This window comes from Monodon monoceros, unplaced genomic scaffold (genome assembly GCF_005190385.1).
Source record: "Monodon monoceros isolate NGI ecotype Baffin Bay Population unplaced genomic scaffold, NGI_Narwhal_1 Super_Scaffold_22, whole genome shotgun sequence".
NCBI lineage: Eukaryota > Metazoa > Chordata > Mammalia > Artiodactyla > Monodontidae > Monodon > Monodon monoceros.
Genome location: NW_021703779.1, coordinates 27,006,959 through 27,021,031, shown reverse-complemented (window position 1 = coordinate 27,021,031; position 14,073 = coordinate 27,006,959). Strand labels below are relative to the sequence as shown.

General features: G+C 40.3%; 1 protein-coding gene across 3 annotated transcripts in view; it reads right to left on the bottom strand.

Annotated features, from left to right (window-relative positions):
* The window catches only part of GK (glycerol kinase), a 78,272-nt gene that overhangs the window by 61,704 nt on the left and 2,495 nt on the right, over positions 1-14,073 (bottom strand). For all 3 annotated transcript variants that reach the window (XM_029240716.1, XM_029240715.1, XM_029240714.1), the window contains exons 2-3: positions 5,007-5,080; positions 2,748-2,854 (exon numbers count right to left, since the gene is read on the bottom strand). In XM_029240716.1, the coding sequence (XP_029096549.1) occupies positions 2,748-2,854; positions 5,007-5,080 (181 nt within the window). The remainder of the gene's footprint in view (positions 1-2,747; positions 2,855-5,006; positions 5,081-14,073) is intronic.

Genomic DNA, 14,073 nt, shown 5'->3' with positions numbered 1-14,073 from the left:
AACTTTAATTATGGAGACATTGTTTATAGGGACCTGAAATCAACAAACTTTGGCAGATGAGGACAACTAAAACCAATGAAACTGGAGTTTGCCAAAGAAATACAACCAGCTATGATGAACTCAATGATTACCAGGTAAGATGATAAATGAATCACCCTTTAGCTGGAAAAAACTCATTTCTTTGCCACTTTGGAACCAAAAACTCAAGTGGTTTTTGAGGTTATTATCAGTGTGGCTCAGGAAAGAAAGCACTGGACCAGGAGACAGGGCAGTTGTGCTTTCAAGTTATACCACCACTAAATAGCTACACGACCTGCAAAGGGTCCCTGTTCTCTCATTTGCAGCTAGGTCTAAGTGATGGAAGATCCTTTACAGCATTAGGGTTCTGTGACCTAGAGCTCTATATAGGCAAGCAAAAGCTTGGCCCTTGAAAGTGCCAGTTCAATAAATTACCTGGGAAAAAAATTTTTTAACACAACTGGCCTGGTATGGAGGGGCTTGTGAAACGTTCTCTTCCTTGGCCATAGGCTGGTAGTTGTTGAGAAGGAAGTGCTGGGTCACTTTGGTTCAGGTACGGGTTTCACACTGGCCAGACACAGAGGAGCGTAGAGCAGAGAGCTGTGTGCTCAGTATTCTTACAGACAGTGCAAGTGGAAGACAAGTGACCTGCACTGGGGTTATGTGTCATCTTCACGACCACCACAAAAACAAGAGAAAAAAGAATGCCGCCTGAGTGGGTCTAGAAGGCCAACATGCCGCAGCCTACCTCACCTGAAAGGGAGGTAGAATGAGGTCAAAATCATGGCCAATGGCTCTGGAATCTACATCGTGAACATGGCATTCCGCCACCTAGATTATTTACATCACTGGTAATGGATATTTCGACAACAGAGTGTGCTACTGAATGCCTCTTACATGTTTACACTGTGTAGACCATGAAAGCTTTGAGGACAGTTCAAGGAAACTGACCAACAATCACTTTGACAGAGGACTCATCTAAAACTTGGTGAATGCAACTGTAAAAGAAGTTTGAAGTACTTCACTTAGATGTAGGGATAAAATGAAGGTAGGATATTAAAAAACTGTTAACAAAATATCAAATCGTACATGGGTATTTCTTGTAAAAATCTGCAGTAACGGAAATGTCACTGTTACATTTTTCCATTAATCTGTGATTGGATTAACATGTTTCCCCCATTGGACAGCGGCACGACCCTATTTGTGCTCCACTGTTTCCCTAGCACACCTAGCACATCGTAGGCACTCTGAGTTTGCTGAATGACTGGTTTTGATTATACTTAGCCTTTTTTAAAGTGAGTTTTATTTATACAAATAAGGGAAAGTCTGAAAAAAAATCAATGTTTCAACTCAGGAGTGCTGGTAAATTTCAGAGCCAAGATGACATGAATTAAGGAACCACCACCACCAACTGATGGTTCCCCGTATCTAGAGTCAAACTACCTAAGAAAGGAAAAAAAAAGTAGCCCTTGAATGGTGAGCTTGAAAAATTTAAACTCTAAGGAGATGGCAATTACCGCATTATGCTTCCACCCTTTACACTAGTAGCTTATCAATTTTAGATGACTGGGTTATTTTTTTTCTCCCTTACGAATGATGCAAAGCCAAACTCAGGTAGATATTCTATTAAAACTACTAGGAATTATAAGGGAGATACTTGTAATAACCTAACACTCTCAGACAATTATTTAAGGGAGATTTCAAAAGTGAAGTGCTTTGATTTCAAACAACCTCCCCCCTCCCCAAGCTGTTCCTTATTCTAGTCTTTCTCTCCCCAGTAAAGGGTATCCCTATCCATCCAGGAGCTCCAGCAAAAACCCCAAGCCTCATCTGTGACCCATCTCTTTCCCCCACCCCACTACTCTCTCTGCTACCCTGACATCCAATCCATCAGCAAGTTCTGGCCCTTTCTCCCCACCTCCACTGCTACCACTGTCAATCAAGTCATCGTCCTCTCTCTCAGGACTTCCACGGCGGCCTCCACACTGGTCTCCTTGTGTCTACACTTACGCCTTTACTGTTCACTCTCCACAGTGTTCCGTACAGCAGTCAGGAAGTTGTTTTTAAACTGCAAGTCAGATCCTGTCATCCCCTATGGCCTTGCTTAAAGTCTTCTCATGGCTCCGTGTGATACTAAGAATAACATCCAAACTCCTAACTGTAGCCGACAAGGCCCCGTCCACTTCTCAGATTTCAGTTCCTTCTGAAACCCCTTACCCACCCAACCTCACCTGTCACCCTTCTTCCACTGTATTTTTGACATGCTGGCCTTCTTTCTGATCCAGGAATGGGCCAAAATTATTCCCACCTCAGGCCCTTTGCACGTGTTGCTTTCTTTTCCTCTAACATTTTCCCCCCAGATATTTGCATGGCTGGCCCCTTTTGGCCTTTGACACCGCAGCAAAAGTGTCACCTCCTCAGACAGGACCTCTCTGGCCTTCCAATCTAAAGGAAGCCTCTCTGTGCACACTCTAGCATATCACTGGGTTTTACTTCTTTCTGTATGGAACTTATCTGCATCTGAAATTAGCTGGTACTTATCTACTCTTACTGTTGGTCTCACTCCCACCAAAATAAAAGCTTCATGAGAACAGGGACCTAATCTTCCTGTTTATTGTTGTATCCTCAGTTCTCAAAGAAATGCTTGCCACTGCATGGGCACTCAAGTATGTGCTGGATGAATGAATTTAATTGAGATAATCATATATAGAGTAAAATATGAAAAATACCTTTTATGTTGGAAATATCAATATTGAGCTGTCCAAGTTTCTCACACGTTTTCTCTATACACTCATAGACAGAATGCAGAATTTCCTTAGGGTCCTGCTCCACCCATCTTCAAAAAAAGAATGTATTTGGTTAGTCTACAAGAGAGCAAGACACATATAATTTATTTCTCTAGAGATGTGCACTTATGAGGGAGTGGCTGCACAAATCGAAGAAAATCAGATAAGCAAAGCATATCCAATATTCTAAAGGAATGATTTAAAGAAGAGCCTATTTACTTTACATTTTTATTATTCTTCATATAGTAATTAATTATTTGAAAGGAGGTAAGTAATACCAGGCCACAAACAGCAAATATTCTACCTATTTTAAAATTATTTTTCAAATCCAGTAAGAAACTGGTTCCCCAATTCTTTATATTCTGTGGGTGTGATGAATTCTGATATACTATCTTTATGTTTCACTAGTCATTAGTCAGTTTTAAACAGACTAGATATAGATATTATTCTTTTGATACACTGATTTACTTACTTATATATCTGTGTATTTACCTATTTATGAAGCAAAACAAATTCTAAGAAGTCAAATAAGTATACTAATCTCTTTTGTCATTTTATTTCCTAAAATGTTTTGTTAGAATTTAGGGGAAAAATGTACATTCCTTCCAATAACTATTTCATGTAGACAAGTGATTGGTCCCAGTTTTCAGACCCAATCCCAGTGCAATTGTGGTTAAGGTACAAGGACCTCAGAAGGATGAATGGCTCATAATAAATGAAAAGGAAGAATACCTGGGAGAAACAAATGGCATACTTTCTCTATGCAAAAGTAGAAATGACACAAGTTAAAAGAATCCTACGCTAGAATCTGGAAGTAGCAAGGGAATTCCAAATGCCTTTCTTCTCTGCCTTCCTCAGGTCTGCCTGGCTTTCCTGAGCTTTGAGTTCTGTCTCTAAATTCTCTTTTTCCAAAACCCAATCTCCTTCCACATATTTCTAATTTTTGTCCCTCCAAGTCTAGCTATTCTCTCTCTAAACTGCACTGGGATCAGGCCTGTGGACAGTCATTCTAATGCTGCTAACATATCAATAGCTTTTATTATTAAACAAAGGAATTCTCTAAAACACAGGAGAAAATTTTTAACGGAAAATTTGGTAACACACTGTTTTCCCTCTCTTTCTTAAATTGAAGTAAATTTTATGATGAAATGAACAGATTGAAAGTGCACAGTTTGTTGAGTTTTAACAAATGTATATACTAATCTGACCAACACCCCAGTCAAGATATAGAATATTTCCATTGCTCCAGAAAAGTTCTTTCATGCCTCTTTCAAGTCAATCACACACTCCACAGGCAACTACTTTTCGGATTTCCATCATCCTAATTAGTTTAGCCTCTTCTTGAATTTCACATAGAGCCATGCGGGATGTATTCTTTTGTGGCCAGTTTTTTTCACTCTCCAGGATATCAAAGAGATTCAACCATGTCATTGCATGTATCAGGTCACTTTTGAAAAACTGTCAAACAGTATTTCATTGCTATCGTTCTACTGATGGCAGACATCTGAGGGGTTTCCAGTTTGGGCTAGTATGAACAAAGCTACTATAAACATTCATGTAGATAAGTCTTCCTATAGGCATATGCTTTCATTTCTCTTGGATAAATTCCTAAGAGTGGAATGTTGCAGATGTATGATTAATTTTATAAGAAACTGCCACACAGTTTTTCAAAACGGTTGTATTATGAATATCAAATTTTAAATAAAATACTGTATAATATATGTATATGTACTATATAATACATATATATAAGTAGTAATATCACAATTACTATATATGAACATTATTCCCCAAAAGGATGATTTTAGTATTAGATGATAAAATATATGAATGTTTTTTAAAAACATATCTTTATTTAAGGAAAAAACCCTTACATGCAAATCAGCAAAGCAGCAGTTTGGCAATGACGGAGACACAGGACTAAATGATTTCAAAGTCAACGTGGAATTTCTGATATCTAATACTCCTTTGCTTTATTACTTTATTATCGCTTCCTTTTGTCACTGAATTCCTAAGCCATCAATCATCCACGTGTTTTTGCTGAGCTACCAAGTTACTGCTTCTTTTTTTGACTAATACCCATCCCTCACGTCTTCTCAGGAGGGTGTTTGGTTAAGTTTACTTTACAAAAGCACAGGGCAGGTGGGGTGAGATGGACCAATAAACATGATGTACATTTACATATTAAATTAGGAAACATACCCTTCTCTTGGAAACTCTTGTTTTATTTCCACTTGATGATGACTAAGTAGTTCGGCTGTTTTTGAATTGAAAACCTGAAAAATAATATTGCAATATTAGGGTAAAAATGCAGGTAGAGAGCAAAGATGTTTAAAAGTTATTCAGTGGGCTTCCCTGGTGGCGCAGTGGTTGAGAGTCCGCCTGCCGATGCGGGGGACACGGGTTCGTGCCCCGGTCCGGGAAGATCCCACATGACACGGAGCGGCTGGGCCCGTGAGCCATGGCCACTGGGCCTGTGCGTCTGGAGCCTGTGCTTCCGCAACGGGAGAGGCCACAGCAGTGAGAGGCCCACGTACCACAAAAAAAAAAAAAAAAGTTATTCAGCAACTAAAGTTCTTATTCACTGATAGAAAAATCATTTCAGATGAAATGCCTTACAAGATGTTCTACTTTCTCTTCAGATAGAATCATGTAAGTTATAAGGCAGCTTAAGAAACAATAACTTCTCTTTAGATAAATGAAAATCTATTAAAGATAAAGCTAAAGAGGCAATTCCTCATTCTTTAAAACAAATGGTTCCAGGTGTAGGAAACTTAATACATCAACCAATTAATAGTATGGATTTCTTAGAGAATAGGAAAACCAAAAATAAAAGAGAGCTGGCCAAATGCTGACAGTGATAGTATATGGTTCCATTCTGCATCTCCCTTGGATGTGGAGACAGGAGTCAATAGATGCCCAGGCAGGGAAGTATACTGTGTAAATTCCTTTGAAGGGAAGTGTAACAATGCATCTAGCTCTTAGGAGAGGTAAGTAGAGCCATATCAGCAGGGGGAGAAGAGTGCCGTGGCATCAAGCTGAGTGCTCTCTGTGACATGCTTGTCATGAATTGCTGACCCTTGATGATAAAACATTAAAACCAATGAATGAAAGCTACCAGAGAAGAAGTACAGTACAAGCCTCCACAAATTTAAAACCACTAAAACAACACTTCTTAAAAACTTAGCAACCTTTTTTTCAGATATATTTATTTCTCACCTGGGTGTACCTATATTTAAGTATCAAATTACTTAGTCTTTCAGAGTAAGGATTCATGTTTTAATTAAAACTAACTTCCAAAATCAGTATAATTGCAGCAGTAAAGTCACATCCAATTAAGAAAGTGTTTCCAGGCCTAGGTTTCCTGTGGGAGAAAATTACTTGCTGAACGCAGACTAAGGAAGAAAGTAATAAGGGAAAACACACAGTGGGTCGGGTTGCTGCTCCCCTCCCTCCCCACCACACACATCATTTTGGGGGGAGGAAGTAATAAACTTAATGAAAGCAAGAAGGCAAATTCTCAAGTCCTTTGAGGAGATAAAATATCTTACACGGTAAAGGTTAACTTGATACATCATAAATAAAAGGCACTTGGCTGAAGCCCATGTAATAGCCCAGTAATTTACAACTTAGCATTGGGTAGGTCTCTAGGATGTCCACTCCAACTGTCCCATTTTATCTGCTGAAGCATCTCTAGGGCCTAGAATAGTGCCTGGCATAGGGTTTGATAATCAATAAATATTTGCTGAATATCTAAAAAACTGTGGTCTATCAGGTACTTATTAGGAAAATATTATTAAATAAAATGGGAAATGGGGGCTTCCCTGGTGGTGCAGTGGTTAAGAATCCGCCTGCCAATGCAAGAGACACGGGTTCGAGCCCTGGTCCGGGAAGATCCCACATGCCACGGAGCAACTAAGCCAGTGCGCCACAACTACTGAGCCTGTGCTCTAGAGCCCGCGAGCCACCACTGAGTCCACAAGCCACCACTGAGCCCGCGTGCCGCAACTACTGAAGCCTGTGCACCTAGAGCCCATGAGCCACAACTACTGAAGCTCACGCGCCTAGAGCCCGTGCTCCACAAGAGAAGCCACCGTAATGAGAAGCCCACGCGCTGCAACAGAGTAGCCCCCGCTTGCTGCAACTAGAGAAAGCCCGCGCGCAGCAACGAAGACCCAATGAAGCCACAAAAAAACACACAAAAAAAGGTGAAATTAATTTTAATAACATTTTATTTAAACCAATATATCTAAAATTATTTCAACAGGTGATCAATATAAAATTAATTAGATCTTTCACTCTTTTAGTACTAAGTCTTTGAGATCTGGTATAGATTTTATACTTATGGTCCACCTCAATTCAGACTAACCACATTTAAAGTGATCAATAGCCACCTGCAGCTAGTGGCTGTCATACTGGACAGTGAAGTTGTGGAGTACTGCTTTTCTCATATATCTAGGTTCATGCGAGGAACTGTAGTGAAGCCTCCTGATTATCCATTTGTCTGCAGACGGACAAGTATACAAAGCAGGCTAATGATGTTTCCATAAGACTCTATGGCTGAAGAGTATGAGACACTCCATGTGAGAACACATTGCCGAGTAGCGAGAGTGCTAGTCGGTTCTTTTCAAGTAGATTTCAAAAGCCCTTGTCTATGAAAGATGGCAGTGGCTATAGAGTTTGCTTTATAAAAGGTCTAGCACAGTCATTTGTCTAAAAATCATTAGATGGCAAGGAAGAAACACCCCAGAGTTACAGATGCTCCTCATGTTTTTCTCCCTTTTCAAGTTTGAAATTCACCTAATTTAAAAATTAGTTAAAACTTCAGACGCACAACGGCACAGAACAGAAAACTCTCTTTAAGAAAATTAATTTTAAGAAATACTTTAAGACACAAGAGTCTATGGGATCTAGAAGAGATCCTAGAGTTCCTCTGGGCTAGTGTTTTCAAAGTGTGCTGCCCGCATCTCTAGGACCCTTCAGAAGCTGAGAGGGAAGGACAGGGAGCTCTGGACCACGCCCTCCCTTAGATTTCACATTTTATTGACTTCAGCTTCCAGAAGAGAGCTTAACAATGGACTTCCAAGGCAAAAAACAAAATGACAACACACACTGAAACCCATGGCCCTAATGGAATGCTCTCTTATTTGCAAAGGGAGCTCCAAGATATTGGATAATACTGACAAAACAGGGCTAAACTCTAGGTTTTCTAAATACCAATGCAGAGCTTTTCCAGTACAAAATCAGACTGATACTAATTAGGACTTTTTCATTCATTAAGTGGCAGTGAATACAAAGGAGTTTTCTAACACAGGGCTGCCTATGCTACAACGAGGAGGTAGGACATCCAACCCAGACTGGTGGGCTCAGAGAAGGGCTCTCAGAAGAGGTAACTTCCAGGCTAAGGCTTAAGGTTGAATACAAGGGAGTCCAAGTGGGACTGGGACCGGTGGGGAAGCTAGGCTGAGGCAGGGAGAGCAGCTGTAGATGTGTCTGCAGTGACCCAGGTAAGACACCTAGAGGGCTCCACTTGGAGGCCAGCAGCAGTGGGGACTGAATGAAGTGCATTGCTGAGAGAGATTCAGTTTAGGAGGTATAAGCAAATAGATGCGTCAAGGGCTTGGATGGGGAGGAGTGACAAAAAAGGAGGAATACTCAAGGATGACAGGTTACAGGTTACAAGTTAGAGTAGGCAGTGTTTACAAGACAAAGGTAGGGCAAGGAGAAGTAGTTAGGGTACAGAAGGGGGTAAGGAGATTGCAAATTTCATTTTAGATAACATGTGTTTGAGGTGTAACTCGGCACAGAAGTGGAGATACCCAGTAGTCAATTGCTTATGTTTTAGGTCATAAGCTTAAAGAAAGAGATCCATTAAGGGTACAAGCTTGGAACTAGTAGATAAATAAGTCCTGGAGAGCTAATGCACAGCGGAGTGATTATACTCAATGGTAATGTATCATAAACTTCAAAGTTGCTAAGGGAGTAGATCTTAATTATTTCCACCACAAAAATAAATGGTAATTATGTGACATGGTAGAGCTACGTGGATAATGCTATGGTGGTAACCATACTGCAATATACAAATGTATCAAACAACATGGTGGACACCTTAAACTTATACCACGTTATATGTCAACTATATGTCAATTAAAAAAAAAAGAGATCCAGTCTTAGAATTTCATGTGGGCCGGAAAAGGCAGTTGAGAACGTTATGCTTGGTGTAACATGGAGGCAAAGAGCATGGGCCTGGGAGAGCTGGGGCTGAGGGTCAAGCCCAGCCCTGCCCATGTCAGCTGTTTGACTTTAACTTCTCTAAGCCTGGACTTTTCCATCTGTAAAAGGATTAAATAAAATAATGTATGCTAATATTGTCAGGAACCAAGATTTTTCAGTGCAAGAGGAAATAAATATAAAATGAAAGAACTTAAGTGAACTGTAAAGTTAATTAGAACTGGAAATATCAATATGAACTGAGGCTTTTAAAATCCGTCCCCTGAAAGAGCCTAGAAACAGTGACATCTCTGTGACAGTGACCAACACTAGAACTCAGAATTTCATCTCTAAATATGGTTAATCACTAAAGGAAAACTTGGAGAAATATTTGGAAAAATAGCTGACTCCAGGTTTAAATTCACCAAAAAACTACATTAAGAAAATATGACAAGTATGAATAATTGTTAAATCTGGGTGATGGATTCACAGCCATTCATTACGTTTGTCTTTTTACTTTTCAGTGTGTTTTAAATTTTTTCATTTAAAACATCGAAAATATATAGAATATAATAAAAAAAATAATGTATGAAAAGTATTTCGTAGAGGGCAGGCACACAGCATGTATCCAAAAGATGTTACCATTACTGTTGTGGCTACAACTGGTACTATTTTCATTACTGTTCCTATTATTACTACTACCACCAGCACAGCAGATAGGTGATAAGAGCTAGGATTCAAAAAGTCACCAGTGGGCTTCCCTGGTGGCGCAGTGGTTAAGAATCCACCTGCCAATGCAGGGGACACGGGTTCGAGCCCTGGTCCAGGAAGATCCCACATGCCGCGGAGCAACTAAGCCCGTATGTCACAACTACTGAGCCTGCGCTCTAGAGCCCACGAGCCACAACTACTGAGGCCGCGTGCCACAATTACTGAAGCCTACACACCTAGAGCCTGTGCTCCGCAACAAGAGAAGCCACCGCAATGAGAAGCCCGTGCACCACAACGAAGAGTAGCCCCTGCTCGCCGCAACCAGAGAAAGCCCGCGCAGCAATGAAGACCCAACACAGCCAAAAATAAAATAAATAAATTTAAAAAAATCACCAGCTCTGTATTCATCTCTAAGCCCAAATCCTGTCTCAGTTCCAGATTTTGTTTTTGGTGGGGGAGGGCAATTAAAAACTGAAGAAACAACTTCACATAGGAAAGGAATTCAGCACAGTGCAGGCGCATAGCATAAACCCAAAACCCAAAGATAGCATAGCATAAGCCCCAAAGATGTTACCACTACTGCTGCTACTACTACTACTGCTACTCCTGCTACTTATTATGATTATTACTACTACTGCTACTCTTACTACTTCTATTATAAGAGGAGAATTAGAATTAGAAGTCATTAGCTCTATATTTACCATTGTGCCTAAATCATGGTCAATTCCAGATGTGGAGGAGGGGGACAGTTAAAAAGCTGAAGAAACAAGGAAAATTACTTCTATAAAAATTGTTTTAAAAGGACTTTCTGAAACAACGCATGCCTTCTGTCTCAGAAGAAGGGGAGTAGTGGAGAGATGAAGACGAAATGCAGTCCTTACTAAGTAACTGTCTTTCACGCTTGCCTCACTCACCCTATGACTAACTCAGCCATCCCATCATAAACATGCATTCACTTCCCTCCCCACGTGGTCTCCCCACTAGCCTACTCATGCCACACTCAACCTTACTGTGTGATAAGCAAGACATCTTTCAGGAATATAAACTCCGTCTCTAAAACACTATGTAAATTTGCAGGACCTAAAATAAAAATATTAGCTACAAACATGTTACATTGCAAACTTGACCACAGAAGGCATAATGGCATCTTCCAACAAGCCACAGAAGTAAACACAGCAAATGGCATTATATTTTTCTTAAAAAAGGAAATTATATTAAATAGCATATTCATACATCTAACATAGCTATAGTTGCCAAATTCAACTTTTTCCAAGACCCCGCAAGTTCTCCCTTTCTAGTCTTTCAGTCCAAGAGTTCTAGTCAACACATCAAGCAAGCCCTGGAGGCCTCTCTCTGCTGTTGTCTATTCATGTAATGAGCACCGACCAGACGCCAGATGCTGTATTAGGCTTTGGAGAGGAGGAAAAAAGACACCATTCTGCCCCTCAAGGAACTCAAAACTGAAGGCTCTAAACATTTATGCTTATGAGACAAGAGGACAAGAGAGGGTGGCAGCTCTCTGATGAGAACATGTTCTTGCCATGTCTGTAATGTTATGGGCAAGAAAACTAACCAGCTTAGTGGGGGAGGGGGACACAAAAGAGTCACATTTACATTTATTATAAGAGGGGCCTCATTCGAGCTATGAGCCAAATTAGTTTTACCAAATTTACTGTTCATTAGTTCCTGGCCCTTAATGGGTGCCTAATACTTATGTGTTGGATACATGAATGAAAAAAGAAAGCGGAAATCTATCCCTTAACCTTGAGGTCTCTAAGCATGATGAGACAACCGGGGTCAAGGCAATGTTTCTTGCCAAAATAAGCATGGAGCCACAATTCAGGTCATTCTTCAGAGATGCTGGCTATTGGAACAAAATGGTTACGCAACCATTATCCATGGTGACTACACCTAAGCCCTGCCCAGGCCCCGCTTAATCTGAGTCACAAGATGATCCAAACCAGCAGGACTTTTTCAAAGGCAACATTTTTTTACATATTGTGAAACCTCTGTGTGAGTATGTTTTTCTTGGTGAAGATTCATCTGTGACCATAATCAGAACTGGTAAATGGCCTTCCCCAGCCTCCCATCTTCCCTTCACAGTGCAGTCAGCCCTCCATATCCACGGTTCCGTTTTTGTAGATTTGACCAGCCACAGATCAAAAATATTTTTTTAAAAATTCCAGAAAGTTCCAAAAAGCCAAACTTGAATTTGCCCTGGGCCTAGCAACTATTTACATAGCATCTACATTGTATTCACAACTACTTACATAGCACTTACATTGTGTTAGGTTTAAGTAATCTAGAGATGATGTGAAGTATATGGAAGGATGTGCATAGGTTTTATGCAAATAATGCACCATTTTATTATATAAGGGACATGAGCATCCTAGGATTTTAGTATCCACGGGGGTCCTGGAGCCAGTCTCCTAGATACCCAGGTTTGACTGTACTCAGGTAGCTTGGGAGCCTAAGGCAGGAGGTGTTAGGAGGATAGGTTTCTGACTGTGACAGACCTGGACTTGAATCCCAGTTCCACGTTACTCTGTAACCTTGGGCACACTCTCCAGCACGGTCTAATCATCTGGGTAAAGGAGCTTAATAATACTACCTACATCATATTTGTTATGAGGATTAAATGAGATAACGCTGGAAAAGTCCTCAATGCAGTGCCTGACACATTGCAAGTCACAACACATTCTAATCCTTTGTTTTTTGTTTTTCGGGTTTTTTTTAGCAGTCAACTTAATGGGGAAAAAATAAAGTTACCAAATTAAAGAAGGAAGTTGACTGTTTAAGCTGAAGCTTTTGTCTTACGAAGAAATGGCTCCTCCTTTAAACCTGTTACACTAATTCTCTTTCCAAGAAGTTCCTACTCTGCAATCTGGGTAAACACATGCCAAGCCCAGTTCACTTTCCTATCAGACAAGTTGGAAATTTTCCTTTGGTACAAAACAAATGCATAGGGTCCCAAGATTTAAGTCTTTGACAACTAGAGGAAGAAACGAGCATGTTCTAAAATTGCAGGTCTACTACTAAAAGAGAAGAAATTAAGTAATCAAACATACCTAAGTCAGAGAGTTTTAACATTTTTTGACAAGATAAAAAAGAAAACCAGATTTAAAATTCAGTTGACCTATAAAAATCTATTCAACAAATATGTATAAAGTGCTCCTGTAGATAAAACAGATGTTCATTTGTCATGTTGACCAAGATATTTTAAGGAATGCAAAGATGAACAAGTCTTAAAAAGGAGGTTCCTGCTTTCAAGTACAGCAGATATACAATGACACGAAGTAGGTGCTAAGAGCTATTAACAAATAAAAAAGAATGCTATAGGAAGGGGGAGAAATTCTGACTATGGGTTTGAGGAAGACTTCTACCAAGAGATGGCAGTTGAGTACAATTTGGAGGGAGAGTACAATTTGGAGGTAAAATTTGGAGTAAAATTTGGAGGTAGAGCGCAATTTCAAGAAGCAGATATGGGAAATTTTCACAGGGAGGAGGCATTTCCCTTGGATGAAAGAACATGAATAAAGAAATCTTGTGTCCCTTATGGGAGAAAGCCAATATAGTTGGCATAGAAAAAGGGAAAAGAAAACTTAGCAAGGTTATTGGTCTTGTGAATGTTGAATGAGATATGACAATTCAATGAATAATGGTCAGGAAATTATTTTAACACCTTTCACTCTATAAGCTTCCTTATGACAGTCCTTACCTGCTGTATTCTTTCCTGAGAAGGTAAGCAAATATTTTTGAGTCATAATTACAATGTGGAACAATATGACTAGAACAACTCCTGGGAATCACCTTGTGACTGAAGCACTTATTCAGCAAATCTATTACCTGTATTTTGTAGGGAGTGCTTTAGCAAACCTCTTTCCTTATAACCAAGGGGAAAAAAAACCCTTTCTAAACCATTCCCAAGTTTTTCTCTACTTCACACAGGATCCCTTCACACAGGTAGTCTTTTATTTACCTCTGAAGCTTTCTTGCATAGTTGTTTCTCAAGCAGCAGGAAACTTTATTGATCAACTTTTTTTTTTTGCGGTACGCGGGCCTCTCACTGTTGTGGCCTCTCCCGCTGCAGAGCACAGGCTCCGGACACGCAGGCCCAGCGGCCATGGCCCACAGGCCCAGCTGCTCCGCGGCACGCGGGATCCTCCCGGATCGGGGCACGAACCCACGTCCCCTGCATCGGCAGGCGTACTCTCAACCACTGCGCCACCAGGGAAGCCCTACTGATCAACTTTTAAACATCATTCTATAAGCAGGACAGGAACCTTCTGAATGTGCACCTTAGCTTACTCACTGAGATCAAGCCACAGTAAACAGCACCCAACTTTTT